The 20,598-nt window shown below is 39.8% G+C and overlaps 1 protein-coding gene across 1 annotated transcript in view; it reads left to right on the forward strand.

The window, feature by feature from the left end:
- Positions 1 to 20,598, forward strand: part of LOC120553759 (pleckstrin homology domain-containing family A member 5-like) — a 275,577-nt gene that overhangs the window by 228,031 nt on the left and 26,948 nt on the right. Inside the window, 3 exon segments of the mRNA XM_039792455.1 lie at positions 6,847 to 6,930; positions 9,878 to 9,997; positions 12,540 to 12,593. Of these exon segments, the coding sequence (XP_039648389.1) occupies positions 6,847 to 6,930; positions 9,878 to 9,997; positions 12,540 to 12,593 (258 nt within the window).

The following is a 20,598-nucleotide window of genomic DNA, read 5'->3' on the forward strand; positions in this document are numbered from 1 at the left end:
CATTTTGACAAAATACAGCTCTCCTATACTGGACACTCACTAATATGCTTGGCATTCTATCCTCCATTAACTAAGGAGGTCAAGTCAGATATGGGGGGGTGGGGGGATGTCAATAAAGAAGTGAAAAAAACAACTCACTTCTAGTTCACCTGTTACTCTCGTTATTTCCTTCTTCTAAAACAGTCAGGAGTTGAGTTTTTATTAAACACTAAATTATGACTGGTGTATTAACTGCATGCCAAATTAATCAGAGCACACAAGACACAATTGCCCCCTAAGTTACCGCATTGCAAAGGCTATTTTTAAATGGAGTCTGACGCAGCCAGTCCACAAAAAACACAATGGGGCTACATTCACCTCCAGCTAACTTCACGGAGAACAATGAGGGCAGAACAGCATCACCATTTTAACCGAATATTCTGTCTAGCTCAGCTAAAAACACCAGATCTGCAGCATGTTAGCATGTCGATCACTACCGAGCCTGTTTGTAACCGGTAGGATACCGGCACACGTGATCTTCACCTGTTCAGCTGACTTTACCAGATAGTCCGTGACTGTCCTGCTTTTATTACAGACATGTGAACTCACCACAGACAGTTGCCTTGTTTATGGACTCTCGGCACTGCGCTGCTGAGAGTGAGCAGAGGAAACACTGGAATGGATATTTGGTGTTATTTTAAAAGAAGGGGAAACACTGATGTATGAAACTGCCAGTTAGATTAATTTACACGTTAATCGGTGTTGCCGGAACGCTTAACAGAGTTGAGTTTGCAAGCAGTGGATGATATTGACTTCAGCGGATGAGTCCAGTCCTGCTGTCACAAATCTAAAGCCCAGGTCCAATCCCTATCCCACACTGCGAGCCAAAGTGAGATAAAGATTTTACTCCTTGACTGAGACACAGCAGACAGCTCATGTTAATATACCAGTCGACACACGTTCTCTGTTTTCATAAGCAAGAGAACTAAGCCACTGAGAACACCCTCAGATTAGGAAGTAGAGATATTCCGATACCGATAGCAGTATAGGAAAAACCTCTGATTCCACCTATGATGCTGTTATCGGCATGGGTGACTACTGCAGTTTATGCACCGATCCGATACCAAGTAATTTAGCCCTGAAAATATTTTACTTTAAAGTAGTTTATTTATGTTCTTTTACCTTTATGACTCACTGTTATACTGGATGATAAAAGAAAGTTCTGTGGCGTTCATTGTTTTTTTGTTCATGTTTCACAAAGAGTTTAACAACAAGGTATCGGAATCAGTTTCAGGAAGCAAAAAATGCTATTGGACCATCTTAAAGCAATGAGTTGAACTGACAAAAATGATGATGTTTCTTCAGTGTGTGTTACGGCAGAGCTAGGAAACCCAAGCGCTTGACACGGGGGGCTAGGAAAGAAATATAGTTGAAAAGATTTATTACAAACTTGGATATTTATGAGCAGGGAGTGAACAAAATCCCAAAAGGTGGTAAACTGAAGTTGTGAATCCAGGAAGGGGGAAGCCAGGAGTGATGTGTGCCAGGGTGGTGTCCAGTAGTGAGCCGATCCAAGGGGAAAAACTGAGAGGGAAAACCCAAAGTCTCACAGGAACAAAAGATGGAGCAGACGGAACTGCAGGGAGACGAAAAAAACATGGTTAGCAAAAGTTCAAAAAGTACAATCACTAAAACTACATTGAGGCTAGAGACGTGAACTGACTGAGTATGACCAACGTTCTGGCAGTGTAAGTCTTCTTTTAATGGCGACTTGCAACCAGTCGGAGCATTCTTGTTGTTAGTCCAGTTTGTTGCAGATAAGTAAATGTAAGCTTTAACACCATCTTTCCGGAGTTATTTGCTAAGGTTGTTTTAATGTCCATATGTCCAAATGTCTTTCAGTTGAGTATTTTGGGCATACCAGAAGAACATGTTCCACAGTCTCCTTTTGATTGCATGCATCACAGTTGCCAGTGGGATGTTTACCAATAAGGTGCAAAGATGCACTTAACTTTGCGTGTCGCAGTCTCATTCTACTGAACAAGCACTGTTCTCTCCGGTTTTTCCCCAGTCCTATTTCCTCCCCCACTTTCTACTGAATCTGATTATAAATGTCTTCCTTTTGTGTAAAATTTGCATATTCTTTGCCGCTGTATCTTTATTTTGTTGGTAGTGGGAGTGTGGCCGTGCAGAGTCTTTGTAGGCAGGCTTGATGCAGAATACGAGGCAGCTGGTGAAGCTCCAATCAGGGCAGGCCCAACTGACTGCTAGAGATATCAGCCACACACACTAGCTGTGTTAAAAAACTGTTCCCTGTCACGGGAATAGTGCACTATATGGTGTATTCGCCATTTTGTAGTGGTGTTTGAATTCTCCGCGGTTAATTTCATTCACTATATAGTCCACTATAAAATACCCACAATGCACAGCTAGTTTGAGTGTACATACAATGTACCCTACGTGTGTCTTCTGAGAATATAGTTCCCAGTTTGTATACGGTTAGAAGATGGCTGTGTGTCATGTGACCTTGTTATTTGTACACGCTGTGACTATACAAATCACAACATGGAAATAGGAACATGTTGGACTTATTTTGTCACTTGTTGGGAGCAGTAGGCTAGATGGAGCCGGTTACCTCCAGGATCTGTGCTAAGCTAGGCTAGATGGAGCCGGTTACCTCCAGGATCTGTGCTAAGCTAGGCTAGCGGTGGGGACGTCAGACAGAGTTACGACACACACGGAGATGAGAAGGGTATGTATGGACTTATCTAACTCTGGGGGTTACGGTGAATAAGCTAAAGTCCCAATAAGTTGGCGTATTCCTTTAATAATGTTCTGCCTCGATGCAATAAATTCCTTTTTCGCCCACTATAGCAGCAGAATTTAATTACATTGACATTAATTGAGTGCAGTCATTGCTCTGTGTTTGCTAACAGTGGAAGCAGATGTTGGCAAATAGATACAGAAGCAGAGTGAAGCTCCTTTTGTTACCTTCTCATTTTAACAATGTCCCTCTTTTGATGCAGTGATGTTTCTTTCGGTTAGTGAATGCATTCTGTTACAGGACATTACAATGCCTCGGTTTGCATTAGCTAATTAACTACAATTGATGTACAGTTTTCATTACTGACAGTCATCGTTATGCATGCCATTCCTTTTTTTCTTTTCATTTAGCATTTTCTACAGATGGGCAAATGCTACCGAAGCTTGTTTCACTCATTACATTGTGTCAAATGAGGAATAGCACGTGGCTGATGGCATCACTGCTGCTTCAGAAAACGTCATTCTGTTTGACAGTTTTCAGCTTAACTTTTTAACTTGCCCTAACCCTGTGATTGGCACATAGGGGAAAGGGGGAGATACAGTAAGTTGAGAAAATAATTGAGAAATATGGAGCTGCACAGTCTTGAATCTTTTTCGGCACAAATAGAAAGAAAGCTTCCTAAGACTTCATCCGCCCATCACTATCTTTTTCTCCAGTCTACATTATTGTTGTTGGATAGCACTCGAGTTTGACTCACATAATGTGTATATATAATGTGCAGTTTAGTTTTAATCCTGGCTGCAGTGTTTCCAACCCGTTGTACTGTAGATGTTAAACCAGGTTCTTATGAACGCTGATGAACAGTGCATTACAGTCATTGAGATAAGTGTAAAGAAGAGTGGTGAAAGGCCACTTTACTGTTGTTCCAAATTTGTGCATTACAATTGAACTCTGTATCAAAGATACCCAGATTGCCAGCCACAGAAGTTGTGTTGAAAAAATGTGCAGCAACTTGGGAAATTAGATTCTCTGTGGTCTCCATGGTGCAGAGGAGGTCACGTGACTCAGGTCTGTTTGGTGATACCTGACACAGTCCTCCTGGATTTATTCTGCATATATGTTTACAGTCGATACTGTAATTTGTAATTGTAGGCTTTAGATGATTGGACAAAGAGTGAATAGGAAATAGTTAGCAAGTGAGAAGAGAAGCAAAGACAAATGGTAAGCTACAAGTAATGGATAAACCATTAAGATAATGGATCAACTATTGAAATAATGAGTTTAAAGAAATGGATAAATGGTAACAAACAATTGGCAGTTCAGTTCAAACATTCAAAAATTACAGTTTAATTGTGTGAAAATATGTAGGTTACACTTTACTTGAAGGTATCTACATAAGAGTGACATGACACTGTCATGAACGTGTCATAAACCTTATAAACAGTCATAAATGTTTATGACATAACACTTCTTTTAGTAAGTGTCATTCAGTTTTTGTCATGACAAGTTATGGTTAGGGTTAGGGTTAGGCTTCACGTGTGTTTATGACAGTGTCATGTCACTTTTACTCTTATATACCTCCAAGTAAAGTGTTACCAATATGTATGTAACTTGTATTATTATTTTTTGTATTATTAGCATTATTACTATTATTATTATTATTATTATCAACATTCATCAATAGTTTAATAATATAATTATTGTTTTATTACAAAACAACACAGGACAATTGGTGTTATAAAACATTACCAGAAGACAGGACAATTGTATGTTAAAACATACAGACATAAGACATAAAACGAGTACAGTATAGTGGTTTAGATTGCTCTGGGAGCTTGAGTCTGGCTCACATAAGGTGAGGCTGGTTTGTAACGAGGAGGGCTACTGAGTAATGACGAAGAAACGAGGGAGAGAGACTACAGGTAGGGAGGGTAATAAGTAATGCTTGAAATATAGGGATGAAAACGGAGGATGTGGGGATGTTTAATTGACCATGTAAGGCCCTTGGCATAGCACGCCGAGATGGTGCGGGGGGTGAAACATAGAGCAGGCTCAGGGACGACCGCAGGGTCCACTGAACACATTCTTAATATCCTGGGTGGTACATCTGACAAAACGGTATGGAACTCCTGCTTTAAGTCATTTGAAATGAATTGAACTTAATTTATCATCACCTTAACCGGCGGTGGAAGACGTATTCAGGTCCTTTACTTCAGTAAAAGTACTAATACCACACTGAAAACATACTCTGTTACAAGGAAAAGTCCTGCATTAAAAATGTTACTTCAGTAAAAGTCTGTAAGTATCATCAGTATTAAAAGTAAAGAACTCTCCTCCCATTGTAGAAAGAGTAAAGGATCCAACCAGTTGTGTGTTTAATGGTCTCATCATCTCAGCTGGACTTGGAGTCGTTATATTGTCGGCTAGTTTACTTTAGAATCAAACATCAGATTTTATAAACTACATGTGTTCTGTGTGCAGGAATCTGAATGTGTAAAGTAACTAGTAACTAAAGCTGTAACAGATGAATGTAGTGGAGTAACTAAAGTAACTAGTAACTAAAGCTGTAATAGATGAATGTAGTGGAGTAACTAAAGTAACTAGTAACTAAAGCTGGAACAGATGAATGTAGTGGAGTAACTAAAGTAACTAGTAACTAAAGCTGGAACAGATGAATGTAGTGGAGTAACTAAAGTAACTAGTAACTAAAGCTGGAATAGATGAATGTAGTGGAGTAACTAAAGTAACTAGTAACTAAAGCTGGAACAGATGAATGTAGTGGAGTAACTAAAGTAACTAGTAACTAAAGCTGTAACAGATGAATGTAGCGGAGTAACTAAAGTAACTAGTAACTAAAGCTGTAACAGATGAATGTAGGGAGTAACAAAAGTAACTAGTAACTAAAGCTGTAACAGATGAATGTAGCGGAGTAACTAAAGTAACTAGTAACTAAAGCTGTAACAGATGAATGTAGCGGAGTAACTAAAGTAACTAGTAACTAAAGCTGTAACAGATGAATGTAGCGGAGTAACTAAAGTAACTAGTAACTAAAGCTGTAACAGATGAATGTAGCGGAGTAACTAAAGTAACTAGTAACTAAAGCTGTAACAGATGAATGTAGCGGAGTAACTAAAGTAACTAGTAACTAAAGCTGGAACAGATGAATGTAGCGGAGTAACTAAAGTAACTAGTAACTAAAGCTGGAACAGATGAATGTAGCGGAGTAACTAAAGTAACTAGTAACTAAAGCTGGAACAGATGAATTTAGTGGAGTAACTAAAGTAACTAGTAACTAAAGCTGGAACAGATGAATGTAGTGGAGTAACTAAAGTAACTAGTAACTAAAGCTGGAACAGATGAATGTAAGTCATGTAAGTAAAAAAGTAAAAAGTCCAATATCTCTGTCTGTCATATGTATGTCTCTCTGAAATGTAGCGGAGTAGAAGTAGAAAGTGGCATGAAGAGAAAAGACTCAAGTCAAGTACAAGTACCTCAACATTTGTGTTAATTTTGTCACCTATTTTTAATTGTGCCAAATGTCTTTTTTTTTTTAGGGATTTAGTATTAGTCATATTTATTCAATCACATATATTTTTTTGTTAGTCAAGTTTTAGTTGACTAAAAGTCTTGTCATTTTAGTCAAAAGAAAACTCAATATATCTTAGTCAAGTTTTAGTCAAAACATTTTAGTCTCTTAGATCCCTGGCAGTCCCATGTCGACGTGTCCTTGGGCAAGGCACAAAAATCGCTCCTGATGCTGCGCCTCGGCCACAGTGTATTAATGTGTGTGAATGCCTACTATGTAAAAGCGCGTTGAGTAGTCGTTAAGACTAGAGTGCAATATATGAATGAATGAATGATTTATTATTGTGTCATGCACCCAAAAAGTATACCCAGCCCAAATGGGCTTACAAGACATCGCTTATAGCAAACCAAAATAGCAACATAAATTAAACAAATAAACCTTTTTTGCCATGCTATATAAACAAAAGTCGCCAACTTATATATAATAAATCTAAACAACCACTCCATTTGGTCATATATAAATCCACTCCAATTACCTTCTGTTAAAGCCCCTCCATTCTCATCCCTCTCCCCCACAGTACGGCTACCCGCCTGACCGACGATCCATCGCAGCCGGCGTCCCTCCTCAGTCCATCACCCCACAGTCCCTGCAAGGCAAGACGGTGAGTGGCACAGTGCACCCCCTCTCCTCCCTCACACTATATACCACGAGTATACTGATTTCAGTAGAGTGAATAGAATTTTGAGAGCATTTCCACAGAGAAAAAGCAGCCACTGCTGCAGTGGTGGTTCTAGGCCATTTCAAATGGAGGGGCCAGACTGGGGCGATTTTAGAGGTACCAAATAAAAACCACAAGTGTTACATACCACCAACCCTCCATAGGTGACAACAATAAACACAAGAATATTCATTCAGTGTTAACCTACATTGTATTTATCACTGCACAATGATATCCCCTCTTTGGGGATAAAGGTGGGGTGAAAAATGTATGAAAATGTTTGCCAAAGTTAGGGTGGTCACAGGGGGGGGGGGTCTAGGCTTAATATTAAGGGGGCGCTGGCCACACTTGCCCCTCTAGAACCACCTCAGCAGCCTCTTATTGCAGGTTTTTTTCCACTTGTCTCAGCAAGACCAATGTAATCATTGACAATCCCATTGGCTCTTAATGACACGTGCATTGCAGCGGCACGAGTGAAATTGCCTTTGCTCTCAAATTGAAGCAACGGCAATCAAGGATGAGGGCTGATATACGCTGATATACGCTGATATATGAATAATGTTGCTTGACGGCAGTTTGATGAGAAAGATTTGTCCAGTGACTTTCCACGTGGCTTTTCCTGTGCACTGTTTTGTCACAGTGGCTACATGCCTTTATTTCATGGTCTCACAGGTAACGGTATTATGAGCGGGTGTGTGTGTGCGTGTGTGCGTGCGTGTGTAAGAGAGAGACCAGTGTTTGTATTTATGTCTGCAGGCGTGTGTGCACCAGTCCACCATATCTCTATCTCTATAAATGAAATCACGCGGTTTCTCTTTTTCAAACTGACAATATAATTGAAAGTAGATTAAAAAAAAGGGGCCAGCAGCAAAGTCACGAGGTCAATGAAAGGCTGCCCATTTTCAGGAACATTTCCTCTCCATGTGACAATTATATTAATTTCTCTCAGATGCGGTATAAAGCTCACTTAGCCTTATTCAAAGGTGGGAACCTTTTTTTTTACATTTGAATGAGTGTAACAGAATATTTTGGGGAAATAGTCTGTGGTCTCATACCTATTCAGCCCTATACCTGGCTAAACCAGTTAGAGCTTCAGTAAAATACCACTTGGACTTCACAAATATGACTGTAGTACTAATCTCACTTTATACAGTTTATTTGGGAAATGTGCTAGCATACAGTTGCCAGTTTACACATCCAGCATCCACACTACTATGTTCTTGTTTAAAAACTAATATCTTTTGCTACGTTCATGCCTCATGTTCACAATACAAGCTCCTAAAACAGAGACTTTTGAAAACACTGCTTATCCCGTTTTGGTTTTAACAACTCCAGGTTTCTTAGAAGTCTGGCCAGGCACAAACCGAGACCTTTGGAAACGAATACACACGTCAGTCAGTCTTATCAGTTAGGTAGGCTTACATACCTTCAGGGGGTCAGCCCTATGTTCCCACAGCCCAATGGTCCCACATCCCTATGGTCCCACATCCCTATGGTCCCACATCCCTATGGTCCCACAGCCCTATGGTCCCACAGCCCTATGGTCCCACAGCCCTATGGTCCTACATTTCTAACACTTTTCTTAAAATTCTGCCCTATGTTAGGGTTAGGGTTACATTCCATCTGTAGTCCATTGCTACTGGATAATAGGTTGGGTGTCATTGGCTACCAAATTGGGAGAAAGGGGGATAAAATCTGATACAAATTTATGAAAAAGGAAATTTGGGAACATAGGGCCTAATTTTGAAAAACATCTTAGAAATGTGGGAACATATGGCTTTGGGAACATAGGCACGCTCACCCTTTCAGTTTTGCTATTGTTGGTCTTTCTTTCAAAGTGTTTTGATATATAATAATATATATAAAATATCTTCTTTTTTTTTTATAGGGCTAGTAAAAATTGACTTCGGCCTAGTAGATTATTTTTTTTTACTTACACGACCGGACAAGTGACAAAAAAAAAACCTGAACCCTGTGATTTAAAATGTGGGGGAGCGTTGTGTCAAGTGTACATACATAATAAGAACAACGCTCAAGGAAATGTCTGGCCCCCGGGCCCTTAGCTTTCTCAACATGGGGCCCCCTTAACAATATACCGTGGTTAAATAGGCCAACTGTAGCCAGCCTGCCTGTACTCGTTGGGTATTAGCTTGCATGACTCTAATGAGTTTAGCTTAACGTCACTGGTGGGAGTCACAGTTTTAGTGGTTCTCTCTCTCTGCTTTGCTCTCTCTTTCTCTCTCAGAGAGAATTGATTTCTGGTTGTAAAGTTGGGTTTAAAATTAAAGAAATCAACTACAGGCTTATGTTTTGAAGTTATGTATTAATTACTATGGCTTTAGCTTTAGATACAAACATAAAACAGTGCATGTTATAGCTTACAGTCAGAAAGAACACTCATATAAACACTAGTCGCCCAAATTCAAAGCAGTCTAGAACCGGTCCTGCTCTCTCATGGTGCGTGCCGAGGTTTTGGTTCACGCTGTTTCTTCTAATATATACAGTATATATAAATGTAATTTGTTCTCAGATCTCTCTTGCAAAAAAGATCTTGAATTCAATGAGATTTCCTGAATAAATAAATGAACAAAACTAGATGTAACTACAAAAAATGTGAGGCTGGGGGCTGACATGTCTGCTGTAGCAGTTGAACAGAAGCGGCATAGTCATCAGCATATAATATACTTCTGCCTCTAGATTAAAAAAATAAAGGGTTTAAAAGCATCTTCTTACAGTAGGGTTGTAATTGTTTTTACCAAACAATTAATCAGCGGTTGCAGTAGTTCATCAGAGTCACTGCATCATGTTGGATTTCAATCAGTGGACGGGTGTTGTTGATGTCGCCAGTGTGGCAGCTCTTCTTCTCTCCTCTGTGTGTTGCTCTGCGCAGCCCGAGGAGCTGACCCTGCTCCTGATCAAGCTCCGCCGGCAGCAGGCGGAGCTCAACAGCCTGCGGGAACACACAGTAGCTCAGCTAATGGCCCTGGGTTTGGAGGGGCCCAACGCCAAGGTCAGCACTGAGTGAATACAGTATGTGTGTGTGCATGCACGCATTTGTGCTTTCCCAACCAAGCAGTCAAAATCCCATATTCTGTGTGTTTATGTGTGTTCGCAGGGGAGGTTCCTTGTGTGAGACTGTTAGTTTACTCCAAATGAAATTGTTTTTGGTGTGTTCTAAAAGATTATGTGAGCTGACCACTGTATACTCACTACTACTCAAGCTATTTATTTTTTCTTTTAATTAAACAACTCTTGGATTGATTCTCAAAAAAAAAGTGTGTACATTCAAGGAGGAACACTATTGATACGTTGAAGTTTCCCTGTATCCAGTGAAATAGCTTAAAGGGTAACTAGGGTTTTTTTCAACCGGGACCGGGTTTTTTTCTATGTTTTTGTGTGTAAGTGACTGATAGGAACAACAATCTTTGAAATTGGTTCAGTATTAAGCATGAACGCTGTAACCAGCAGCCACAGACCGAGCTGTAACGTACCCTATGGGACAAATGTTCATCGTCATCGTCATTTCAATTATTCTTAGTTAAAACCTCTTCATGACTTTTCTGTTTAACCAGAAATAGCCACCAGACTCCATTTAAAAAAACAATACTTTTAGCGTGTATAGAGCCAATATATTTTCACATGTAGATCAGTAAACTACGTGTTTATTTCAACCAAAACTAGAGACTTTTTCCCCTCGAACGCCTGAGGAAGCTGCATATCTGCGAAATGTTATCCTAAAGTGACACATGCGCAACTCACATCTGCACTCGTCGCAAAGTGACGCATGCAAATCTGCACTCGACTCACATCGGGCAGTCAAATAAATAAATAAATAAAATACTGAGGAATTTCTACTCCTGCGCCATCGAGAGGGTCCTGACCGGGAACATCACCGCCTGGTAGGGAAACGGAACCGAACAGCAGAGAGTGGATTGTGCGGCTGAACATACAGTAGGCGGTGCCCTACCCTTCCTAAAGGATATTTACACCAGGCGCTGCAAGATAAAGGCTAGGAGAATCATTAAAGATCCAAACCACTCGGGTATCAGCCTTTTCCCCCTGTTGAGGTTCGGGAAGAGGGTGGCAGGAGACCGATGATGTTGTATTTTGGGACATGGGATATGAACACCCCAAATTCAATTTCATTTTGGAGTATTGTTCTAGCACACGCAGGACGGTGGGTGCGTCATTTTGTTGAGGATTTTGGGCTTTCTTTTGCACCCGTGTGTGTGTTTGAGCATGTGTGTGTTTTCTATGGGGTCACTACTCCGGTCCACGCATGTCGGCCTGAGCTCTCTGTGCGGTGGTAGGCCAGGAGAGCATGGATGAATAGGAGCTGATTCATCAAACAACGTAGCTCCTCTCTTTAGCTCAATCTACATCATGAGTTGGCTGTGTTTGTTTTTTGTATTAACCTGATCATTTCTACGAGAGCTTATTTGGAGTAAGTTACTTTATAATGTAAGTGTGCAGCGTGTCTATGATATACCCGTTTTCAAAATTGTCATGCTTACTTGCAGTGCTGCATGTTGTCATGTGTCTTGGGTTGACTGCTTGAAGTTTTGTACATTTATGATTCATATTTCAGAATACATATGCTCTATCTGCCCGCCGCCTCCTGCTTGAACCCGTCGTGAGGTTCAAACTTGAAACCATGGCTAAATCCCTCCACTGTCTTTAGTTATCTTGATGCACACTGCTCTTTCACCGGTCAACCAGATGCTAGAATGTAGTCACTGCGTGAGTCCCAACATAGTGCAGGGTGTGAGCAGCGGTGTTGGCAGGGCGGGGCTAGATCCATAATTTCTCATTGAGGGAGAAAGAGTAGATGTGCTTCCAGCCCCTCCAGAGGTTGTTTTTTTTTACTTTTTATTTGGGAAAACCATGTTAAAAAAATACCAATAACACCAGCATTTTCACATTCTTAAAAAAATTTCTGGAATGAGAGTTTAAAGCTTTAGTGCGTAACTTGTTGATATTAATGAACGTCCGTTACATTCAAGCCATTGCCAAATGAGTTGCTACAAAGCTATTTAAGACTACCAGCTCCACACAACTCTCTCTGTATATCTCAGTAGGACTGTGACTTTTGCTCGCAGAAAATCAAGTGAAGATAATGACCTCTTCTGAAGAATCCATCATGTTTTTTTAATCCTCCTTGTCTTCCTTGGCTACTAGCAACTGGGTGGAGGGAGGGGTGTGGGTTGTTGTGTGATCACGTAAGACTTGTATTATGTGGATGCGCCAACAGTGTTGTTGTCATTACTTAGTATTCCTCATGGGAGTGACAGAAACTACGCACTGTAGCTTTAAGGTTAGACAGCTAAAACACGTTCCTGAAGTATTTTCTCACTGCAAACTAAATATACGATACATAATTAAATATGTAGCGCTGATCCTCTGTCATCACATTCTCTGCCTTCTCTTTTAATGATCTCTTCCGTCTTGTTAAAATGTGCCTTTGACTCACTTTTTCCATCCTCTCCCTCCTTTTCGTGTCGCTCCTGTCACTTTTCCTGCTTCTTCTCTTCCTTCTTCTGCGGCTACTGCAGACTGACGTTCTTTCTCATCACCTCCAAAGGAACCTTATTTACCTGGACAGCCAGGTGAGGACTTCCGAGCTTACTCCTGCCTGTCTCTGTTTCTACTAAGTACAAAATATAAAATAATTTGAGATCTAGACCTTTTTAACCTTTAGTTTTCCCTTAGTGGAAGCTAACAATTGTTGTTTAACATTATGTCTAGACAACTTACATGCATTTACATTTATAATAATCTCTGTTCCAGGATTCTATTTCTGTCTCTATTTCTTGTTCATCTTTTTTTCTTCACCTCTATGCCTGTTGACTCAGAATCTTTTAATGCAAGTGCAGATTTAGCTCTTTTGCCCAGTTTCTAAAGCCCTGTCATTTTGTTCTGTATTGATTTAGGTAATCTAGGTAAGATAGAGGACCAGACTGGTGTTTTTCATATTTTAGCCCTTTTACTACATTGCTGCTGACCATTTTCCAATGCATACCAGGCCTGCAGGTAGCTTTTGGTTTTATATGAGTTCAGTGTGCTATGAAAATAATTCAGCAGACTTGAGCTGGCTGCAGACTAGGGTCGGGCGTCATTTGGATTTTAACAACTCTGATTCTAATTCAGATTCTTTCTTTTGATTCCTTTTGAGTGCCATCTACTGTGTTCCATGGCTGCAACACAACAAGAGCTTGGAAGTACGGATCGCTATGGAAACCAAAACGTATGCGGGTTAAATTTGGAACCGATGATGAGATTCAACATGATTCCAAACGATTCGTATATAAGAAATTCCATTGGAATCGAAATTTTTGAAACGATTCCAAGTTGGAACCGGTTCTCGATGCCCAATCCTACCGCAGACCACAGCTCATGTTCATTTATCAAAGGATATGGATTGATTTGTATTTTGTGTGTAGAGAATTGTTGCATTCATGTGCTAATAGGAAGCCCGGACATTGAAAGTCTGCTTACTATTTGTCCTCTGCATTCTGTTTTCATAGCCCATGACTTTAGTGCTGGTAATCAGCAAACCTGGCCTCTATGACAAGTCAAAGGTCAATGTGATAGTGTCTTTCATTGAAAAGACTTTGCAAATAACTGTGGTTACGTCAGAGCAGGAAAATATTCTTGCAGATAGGGCTGCAACCTAAATGTTGATGATGTGATTCATCAGTTGAGAAGATCGAACCACATGTTTTTAGTCAAACCACAACACTTGTTCTACATATGATGCACCTTTGAATCAATTGCCAACTATTTTGACAATCGATAATTAGGGTTAGGGTTAACCCCCCTAATCAGTTTGAGTAATTCGTTATGTATAAAATTATAAATTCTTTGATTGCAGCTTCCTAAATGTGAAAATGTTCTAGTTTCTTCTCTCCTCTGTGACAGGAAACTGAATATCTTTGAGTTGGGGACAAAACAAGACATTTGAGGACGTCATATTGGGCTTTGGGAAACACTAATCCACATTTTTACCATTTTCTAACATCTTGGAGACAAAACAACTTATATATATACAGTATCTCACAAAAGTGTGTACACCCCTCACATTTTAGTAAATATTTCATTATATCTTTTAATGGGACAACACTGAAGAAATTACACGTTGCTACAATGTAAAGTATTAAGTGTACAACTTGTATAACCGTGTAAATGTGCTGTCCCCTCAAAATAACTCAACACACAGCCATTAATGTCTAAACCGCTGGCAACAAAAGTCAGTCCACCCCTATGTTAAATTCCCATAGAGGCAGGCAGATGTTTATTTTTAAAGGCCAGTTATTTCATGGATCCAGGATACTATGCATCCTGATAAAGTTCCCTTGGCCTTTGGAATTAAAATAGCCCCCCCCATCATCACATGCCCTTCACCATACCTAGAGATTGACATGGTTTTATGTCGGTTAGCCTAATAGCTGGTTTGATTTGCATTGAGAGATGATTTTATGGAAAGTACCCCATTCCAATCTCTATAGATACTGTGAGATACTGTATATAAATTCAATTAATCGACAATGAAAATAATCATTGTCGCAGCCCAACACTAATGTAATGTAAAATATGGATATTTCCACTGGAATCTCACTAACATTGTATTGCAGCAGGCTGATTGCAAGAAAAACATAACCAGTTCCAGCCCCAGTTCCAGCCCCAGTTCCAGCCCCAGTTCCCGCGGGCGTAGCCTGTTTATTTTTGGCCTGTAGGTTCCAACTGGCCTCCCCACAGTTCCTGTATTATTGAATATGACTGCTCAGCTCTGAAAAGGTCATGTGCATTCAAGGAGAGACTCGCCTTGGACAGGCTGTGTAGGAGGGAGTGGCTTGCAGATTGGATGCTTATTGAAAGAAAATGGCACAAAGAGTATATTAAAAGAGATGTTTCTCTTCCCCTAAAGCAGGGGTCTTCAACATGTTTTTAAACCAAGGACCCCTTAACTGAAAGAGAGACGGAGCAGGGACTCCTACTGCATATTATGTATTAAATGAAGTTTCGTAAACTGGATCTACAATAACATGTAGGATGGCTTAAAGCCTTTTATGCATACCTTTTTAGTTCAAAAAGTACTGATGATTTTATAAATCATGATTACATTTAATCCTTAGGGTTTTCACGGATTTATACAGTATGTGCTAATAATATGTTGGATTCATGTTAAGACATTGTAAATCTTTTTATAAGATTTACAATAATTTGGTGGCCCCCCTGCATTAACTCTGAGGACCTCCTAGGGGTCCTGGACCCCCTGTTGAAGATCCCTGCTCTAAAGGTTCAGTCCAATGTGTATCCTTAGTCATTCAGCTGGGTTCATGTTCATTAAAGATAATTTGGTCCATTTTGTTTATTCCAAATCACATATACTACCATTTTTCCAAACACTTTTTTTTTTAATATGTATTGTCCCAACTTCCAATCATTGCATTGGAAAATGTTCGTCACTGATGCAAAGTATCCGTATTTGTAGTACATTGGTCTATGCAAAAACACAGGAATGGTCCTTTGGCTTGTGTTAGATCAGTAAGTTGATCAGCGACTGAGGCTTGATCATTAAGTGTTAAATAGTGATTAAAGAGCAGTAAAGTGTCCCGTACAGAGTGGTGTTTACCCTGGGTTTTCTCTGGGTTAGTCCCATTCCAGCTCCTGGATGTCAGCCATTAATCCTTCAAGCAACACATACTGCTGTGTTATTACACCATTGTATCCTCTTTCTCCTTGGCGCTCCGCTAGACGAAGGAGAATGAGCCGCTAATCTTCATGATTCACACTATGATTGAGAACTCGGCACCGAGGCCGCAACTCTATCAGCAAGTAAGGTCCTTGGCAGGTTCTGGCTTGAGTCAGGGTTAACGCAGTCCATTTGTCTTTCGACGTGTATATCTGTGTTGCTGGGTCAAAACATCATGGCAATCATGGAATCTTTAGTTCAACCATTTTTAATGTATCATGTTTGTAAGCTTACATTTTACATTAAAACTTGAAAGTACCAACTTTTGAGGTTTTAGATTTTTTTAGATCAAATCTATTTCAGTGTACTTATATGGAAGAAGTATATGGACATTAGAACCAGGGTGCGATTTGTGAAAAAAGCAGAGGTTGATCATGTAAAACAAACCCTGCAAGAATGAAATCCCCTTTCCAATACCACCATGGATATAGAGCCAAAACACTTACTTATGAACATCAATATCCAATGGAAAATAATCTCAAAATGAAATAGCGCAACGTGATGTCAACATAAAACACAGCGCTGTCAAGCTGGAGAGCAAAGTTCACAAAATACTTGGACCCAGGAAACGCTCGTTTGTTCCTCGGGAGTGTTTCAACCACCATCTTTTTCCTAAACTTAACAAGCCGTTTTGGTGCCTAAACTTAACCGTCATCGCCGCATGATGCTCACTTCTCCTGTCTAAACTCCACTACCACGGCCCCTGAAAGCACCGTCATCTGGCGGTCCCTGTACCCGGCTCACAGCCACCTATTGGCGACTAAACAACTGCTGCTGGTAGCCGGCATCCTGGAGCTCTGTAGCGGCTAAATCCAACCAGCAACTGCTGCTCTGATTTTATCCTTCTATGGCACTGTAGACTGTTCACGTTACAGCGCTTTACTTAGTTTAAAATACTTCTATTTTAGGTATATAATATATGGTCTATTGGTGAAGTAGCATTGATCACTTTAAAGGGGGGGATACATTTTGTCCATATGTAGACCAGAAAGGGGGAAATCCCACGCATCCCCCCAGCAAATCGCACCCTGATTACAACTATTGCAAATTTGAGGGAGTTCTGGGTTTGTTTTCCCAAACTGGATGTCCCTGTTGTTTCTGAATGAACTCTTTAATTGGAACTTGACTGAAGTGGACTCAAACCAGACCTTTGCCCTGTTAGCCCAGTGTCTTCCCCTTCACCATCTACCTCTTGTTTCACCACTTTGGATGCAGGCAGTCTGTTCATCAGCAGACATCCCCATACATCATCATCACCAGCATTATTTCAAGTGTGTATGAAGTTGTTTTTGGTTTCCGTACACCTCATTTCACTGCATTTTCGTCTGATGCTGTTGGAAGTGACCTGCGGCGAGCATGGCTCATGGTGTAATGCTACACAGACATGGATTTCTCCTCTCACCGCCTGTCTTCATACAACATTAGCTCTGTTGGAAACCATTCACTATCACAGAAATAGTTCCCTATATGGTGTGTTCGCCATTTTGTAGTGGTGTTCAAATTCTATGCAATTAATGTCATTCACTATACTGTACAGTATAGTCCACTATAAAATACCGACAATGCACAGCCAATTTGAGTGTACATGGGAATGTAACATGCAACATATATAATATACAACCTTTTACATTCCTCCTGAGTGCTCAGTTTGTTTCAGGGATGTATTAGAAGTATTTTAGTTTGAGTTTGTTTACTTGACACTGGGCGCGCCCGCCTCCGTCAAACAATTATGGGCGCATATCCTGGCGCAAGTCACGCAATGATGTGTTTTCAGTGAGTGTTCCCTATATAGTTCACTATTTAATAAACACTACATAGGGAATAGTGAGTGAGTGAATGAGGGAACTGTTTCCAACACAGCTACTGTTCACATCCCGTTGGTAATGCTGACTCTGTTTGGATGTGTTTGTCCTAAAGGTTCACTTTATCAGATGTTCTGTGGAGAATAATGATCCTAATGTTTCCTCATTATTTAAATGAATAGTTCAACATTTTCAGATATACACTTTTAACTGTCTTTCTAAGGATGAGTCTGGGCATGGTTAGCCTAGCTTAGCATAAAGACTGAAAGCAGAGGGAAAACAGCCAGCCAGCCGAAGTAGAAACAACTTTTGGGCTTGGGGCTTGGGGCTGACTGGCGGATTTAAAGTGTGTTCCGTACTCTCGCTAATCTTTTGTCGTCAATAAACTCCCATATGACTAAAGCTAAGCACTTAACACACTACCATTAGATTAGATCTTCTCATCTCACTCATGGAAAGAAAGTTATTAATTGTACATCCCAAAATGTTGAACTAAATACTGTAACTTTAAAAGGTTATTCACATTTAGCAGCAGTTTGAAACGTTCTCCAGCTCAACAATATGACTTGTTTCCACTGTGACAGTGGTTTGCAGTAGCTCAGCTAGCTTCAGTCTCGGGGGTGCAAACCAATCATTCAGATCATCCAGGCCCAGCTGTGAAGCACTGACTCGATCAGTTTGAAAGTGACTATTAAAAATGTGTACAAAGAACACTATTTCAAAACATGCCACATCTAAAACCACATCTTCATTAAACCTCTTTTGTCATTTCTGCATATAAATAGAAGAGCGTTTGGATTCCTATAACAGCAAGGCATTTATTAATGAGGGTAGAATAGAGTTGAGACAGTGCAGCCTCGGGATTCTCTCTGTGTGGGCTGGTACCATCATCTCTCAGCTGTATTTCCTGGAACAGGACATAATAATGTGCTCTGTAAAATTCCCTTGGAGGAATTGTCAGAGGACTTTATCACTATACTCCAGACGGCTTACATCTATCACGGTCTGTCAGAGCCACCAGCATCTCTCTCTTCTTCAGGAGGAAATGGTATTGTAGTATATGTTCTGTCATAGCGCTGCTGCTTTAAAAAGGCCGAGGTGCATTGAACGGACAGACCCTGTGTGGAAGAGCCCATATTTTTCTATTACAGTATGTTTGCATTAGAGCCAGACCGATATATCGGTGGGCCGATATTAGGCATTTTCCAAACTATCGGGTATCGGCATTTCTAACGGCCGATAAATTAATATTTAAAAAATAAAATAAAAACGGACGAAACCCCCTTCAACCATGTTCTGAGTGTTGGTGTTGCATAGTTTGTCCACCAGAGGGCGCTCTACAACCTCCCTGTTGGCAGGACAGGTTTTTTGTTATTGTGTTTTTGTCCAAAGGACTTTAAGTTTCATATCTTAAGTTTGTATTTTTATACATTTTATTTATCAGAACTTAAATATATTTTAATGTTCCTCTGTTCTGTTGTGACAATAAAACAAATAAAAAGAAGTTTACTTTTAAACTGCATTATCATATTATTTTAGTGAGAATAACTACAAATAACTAATGTATGGGAAACCTGTTTAATTTTTGTTACGCGTGTCTGGATTTTTTTTTAAATATATATCGGCCGATATATCGGAAATTGGATTTTTAAATCAACAAATATTTGTATAGATATCGGCCTTAAAAATCTTTTATCGGTCGGGCTCTAGTTTGCATACAGCGAATACAATGAGACTCAGTTTACACACAAAGGAATATGTTTTTTATTCTTATTTATTCCCCAGTCTGTGTTATTTTTATGAAAATCAACTGAAAGATCCTAAGAAACCCAGCAATGATATATATATAGTGTGCTTTCCACGTTTAATCCCTTAACGTGTGAAATCGATTCAGGTTTCACATGTGGCCATTACTGAAATGAGGTTACTATTACTGAGGATTAATCACGTCATTTAAACACTATGACAAGCAGAAAGAATAATCAGGAATTAGGAAATAAGGCAGAGCACTACAGTCATTGGATTGATGTATCTCGTTATATAAAAAGCAGTTGAAACTTAATATAAATATTCTTTCTTAAATGGACAACTTATTAACATATGCACTATATATATATATATATACATACATACATGAAGGCAAATGGGGCCTTCAACCAAACTACCCCAAAACAAAGAAAGAAAGAAACATGGTTTATTTACAGACATGTATATTTAGCTAAAAATAACATATAATACATCTTTTGACTTGTGGCTTCCATAATTCTAACATAAGAGTTAGAAAAGAAAACACGATAACCCTGAAAATATTATTAAGTTTCAATGATAGAGAACTGGAATGGAGATAATGCTCATTTAAAGTACCTTCTTGTCTTTTGCTGCCTTAGCTTTAATTGGTTGTAGTGTATTGTTATTGGGGCGGCTGTGAGAGGTCGCCTGCCAATCGGAAGGTTGGTGGCTTGATCCCTGGCCCTGCAGTTCCATGCCGAAGTGTCCTTGGGCAAGACACTGAACCCCGAGTTGCCCCCGATGCTGCGCCATCGGAGTATAAATGTGAGTGAATGTTTATCTGATGAGCAGGTGGCACCTTGTACGGCAGCCTCGGCCACAGTGTATGAATGTGTGTGAATGGTGAATGGTTCCTGTACTATGTTAAAGCGCTTTGAGTAGTTGTTAAAACTAGAAAAGTGCTATATAAAACAGTCCATTTATTTCAATATTAAAATAACACTGTCACCTGTTAATCATAGTATACGTTATATAATAAAAATCCTTTTTATTTGCCCCAACATGCAGTTTTTAAAAGTCCTGGGTAATGTCTGGCTACAGCCCCAACAAGCTCGACCAATCACAGGGCAGTGTTTATGTTTCCTGATAGGCCGTGCTCTGTTATGTTGGGGCAAATAAAAAGGATTTTTATTATATAATGTATATTATGATTAACAGGTGACAGTGTTATTTTAATATTGAAATAACAATACACTACAACCAATTAAAGCTAAGGCAGCAAAAGACAAGAAGGTACTTTAAGTGAGCATTATCTCCATTCCAGTTCTC

This window comes from Perca fluviatilis, chromosome 23 (assembly GCF_010015445.1).
Source record: "Perca fluviatilis chromosome 23, GENO_Pfluv_1.0, whole genome shotgun sequence".
In the NCBI taxonomy this organism is placed as follows: Eukaryota; Metazoa; Chordata; class Actinopteri; order Perciformes; family Percidae; genus Perca; species Perca fluviatilis.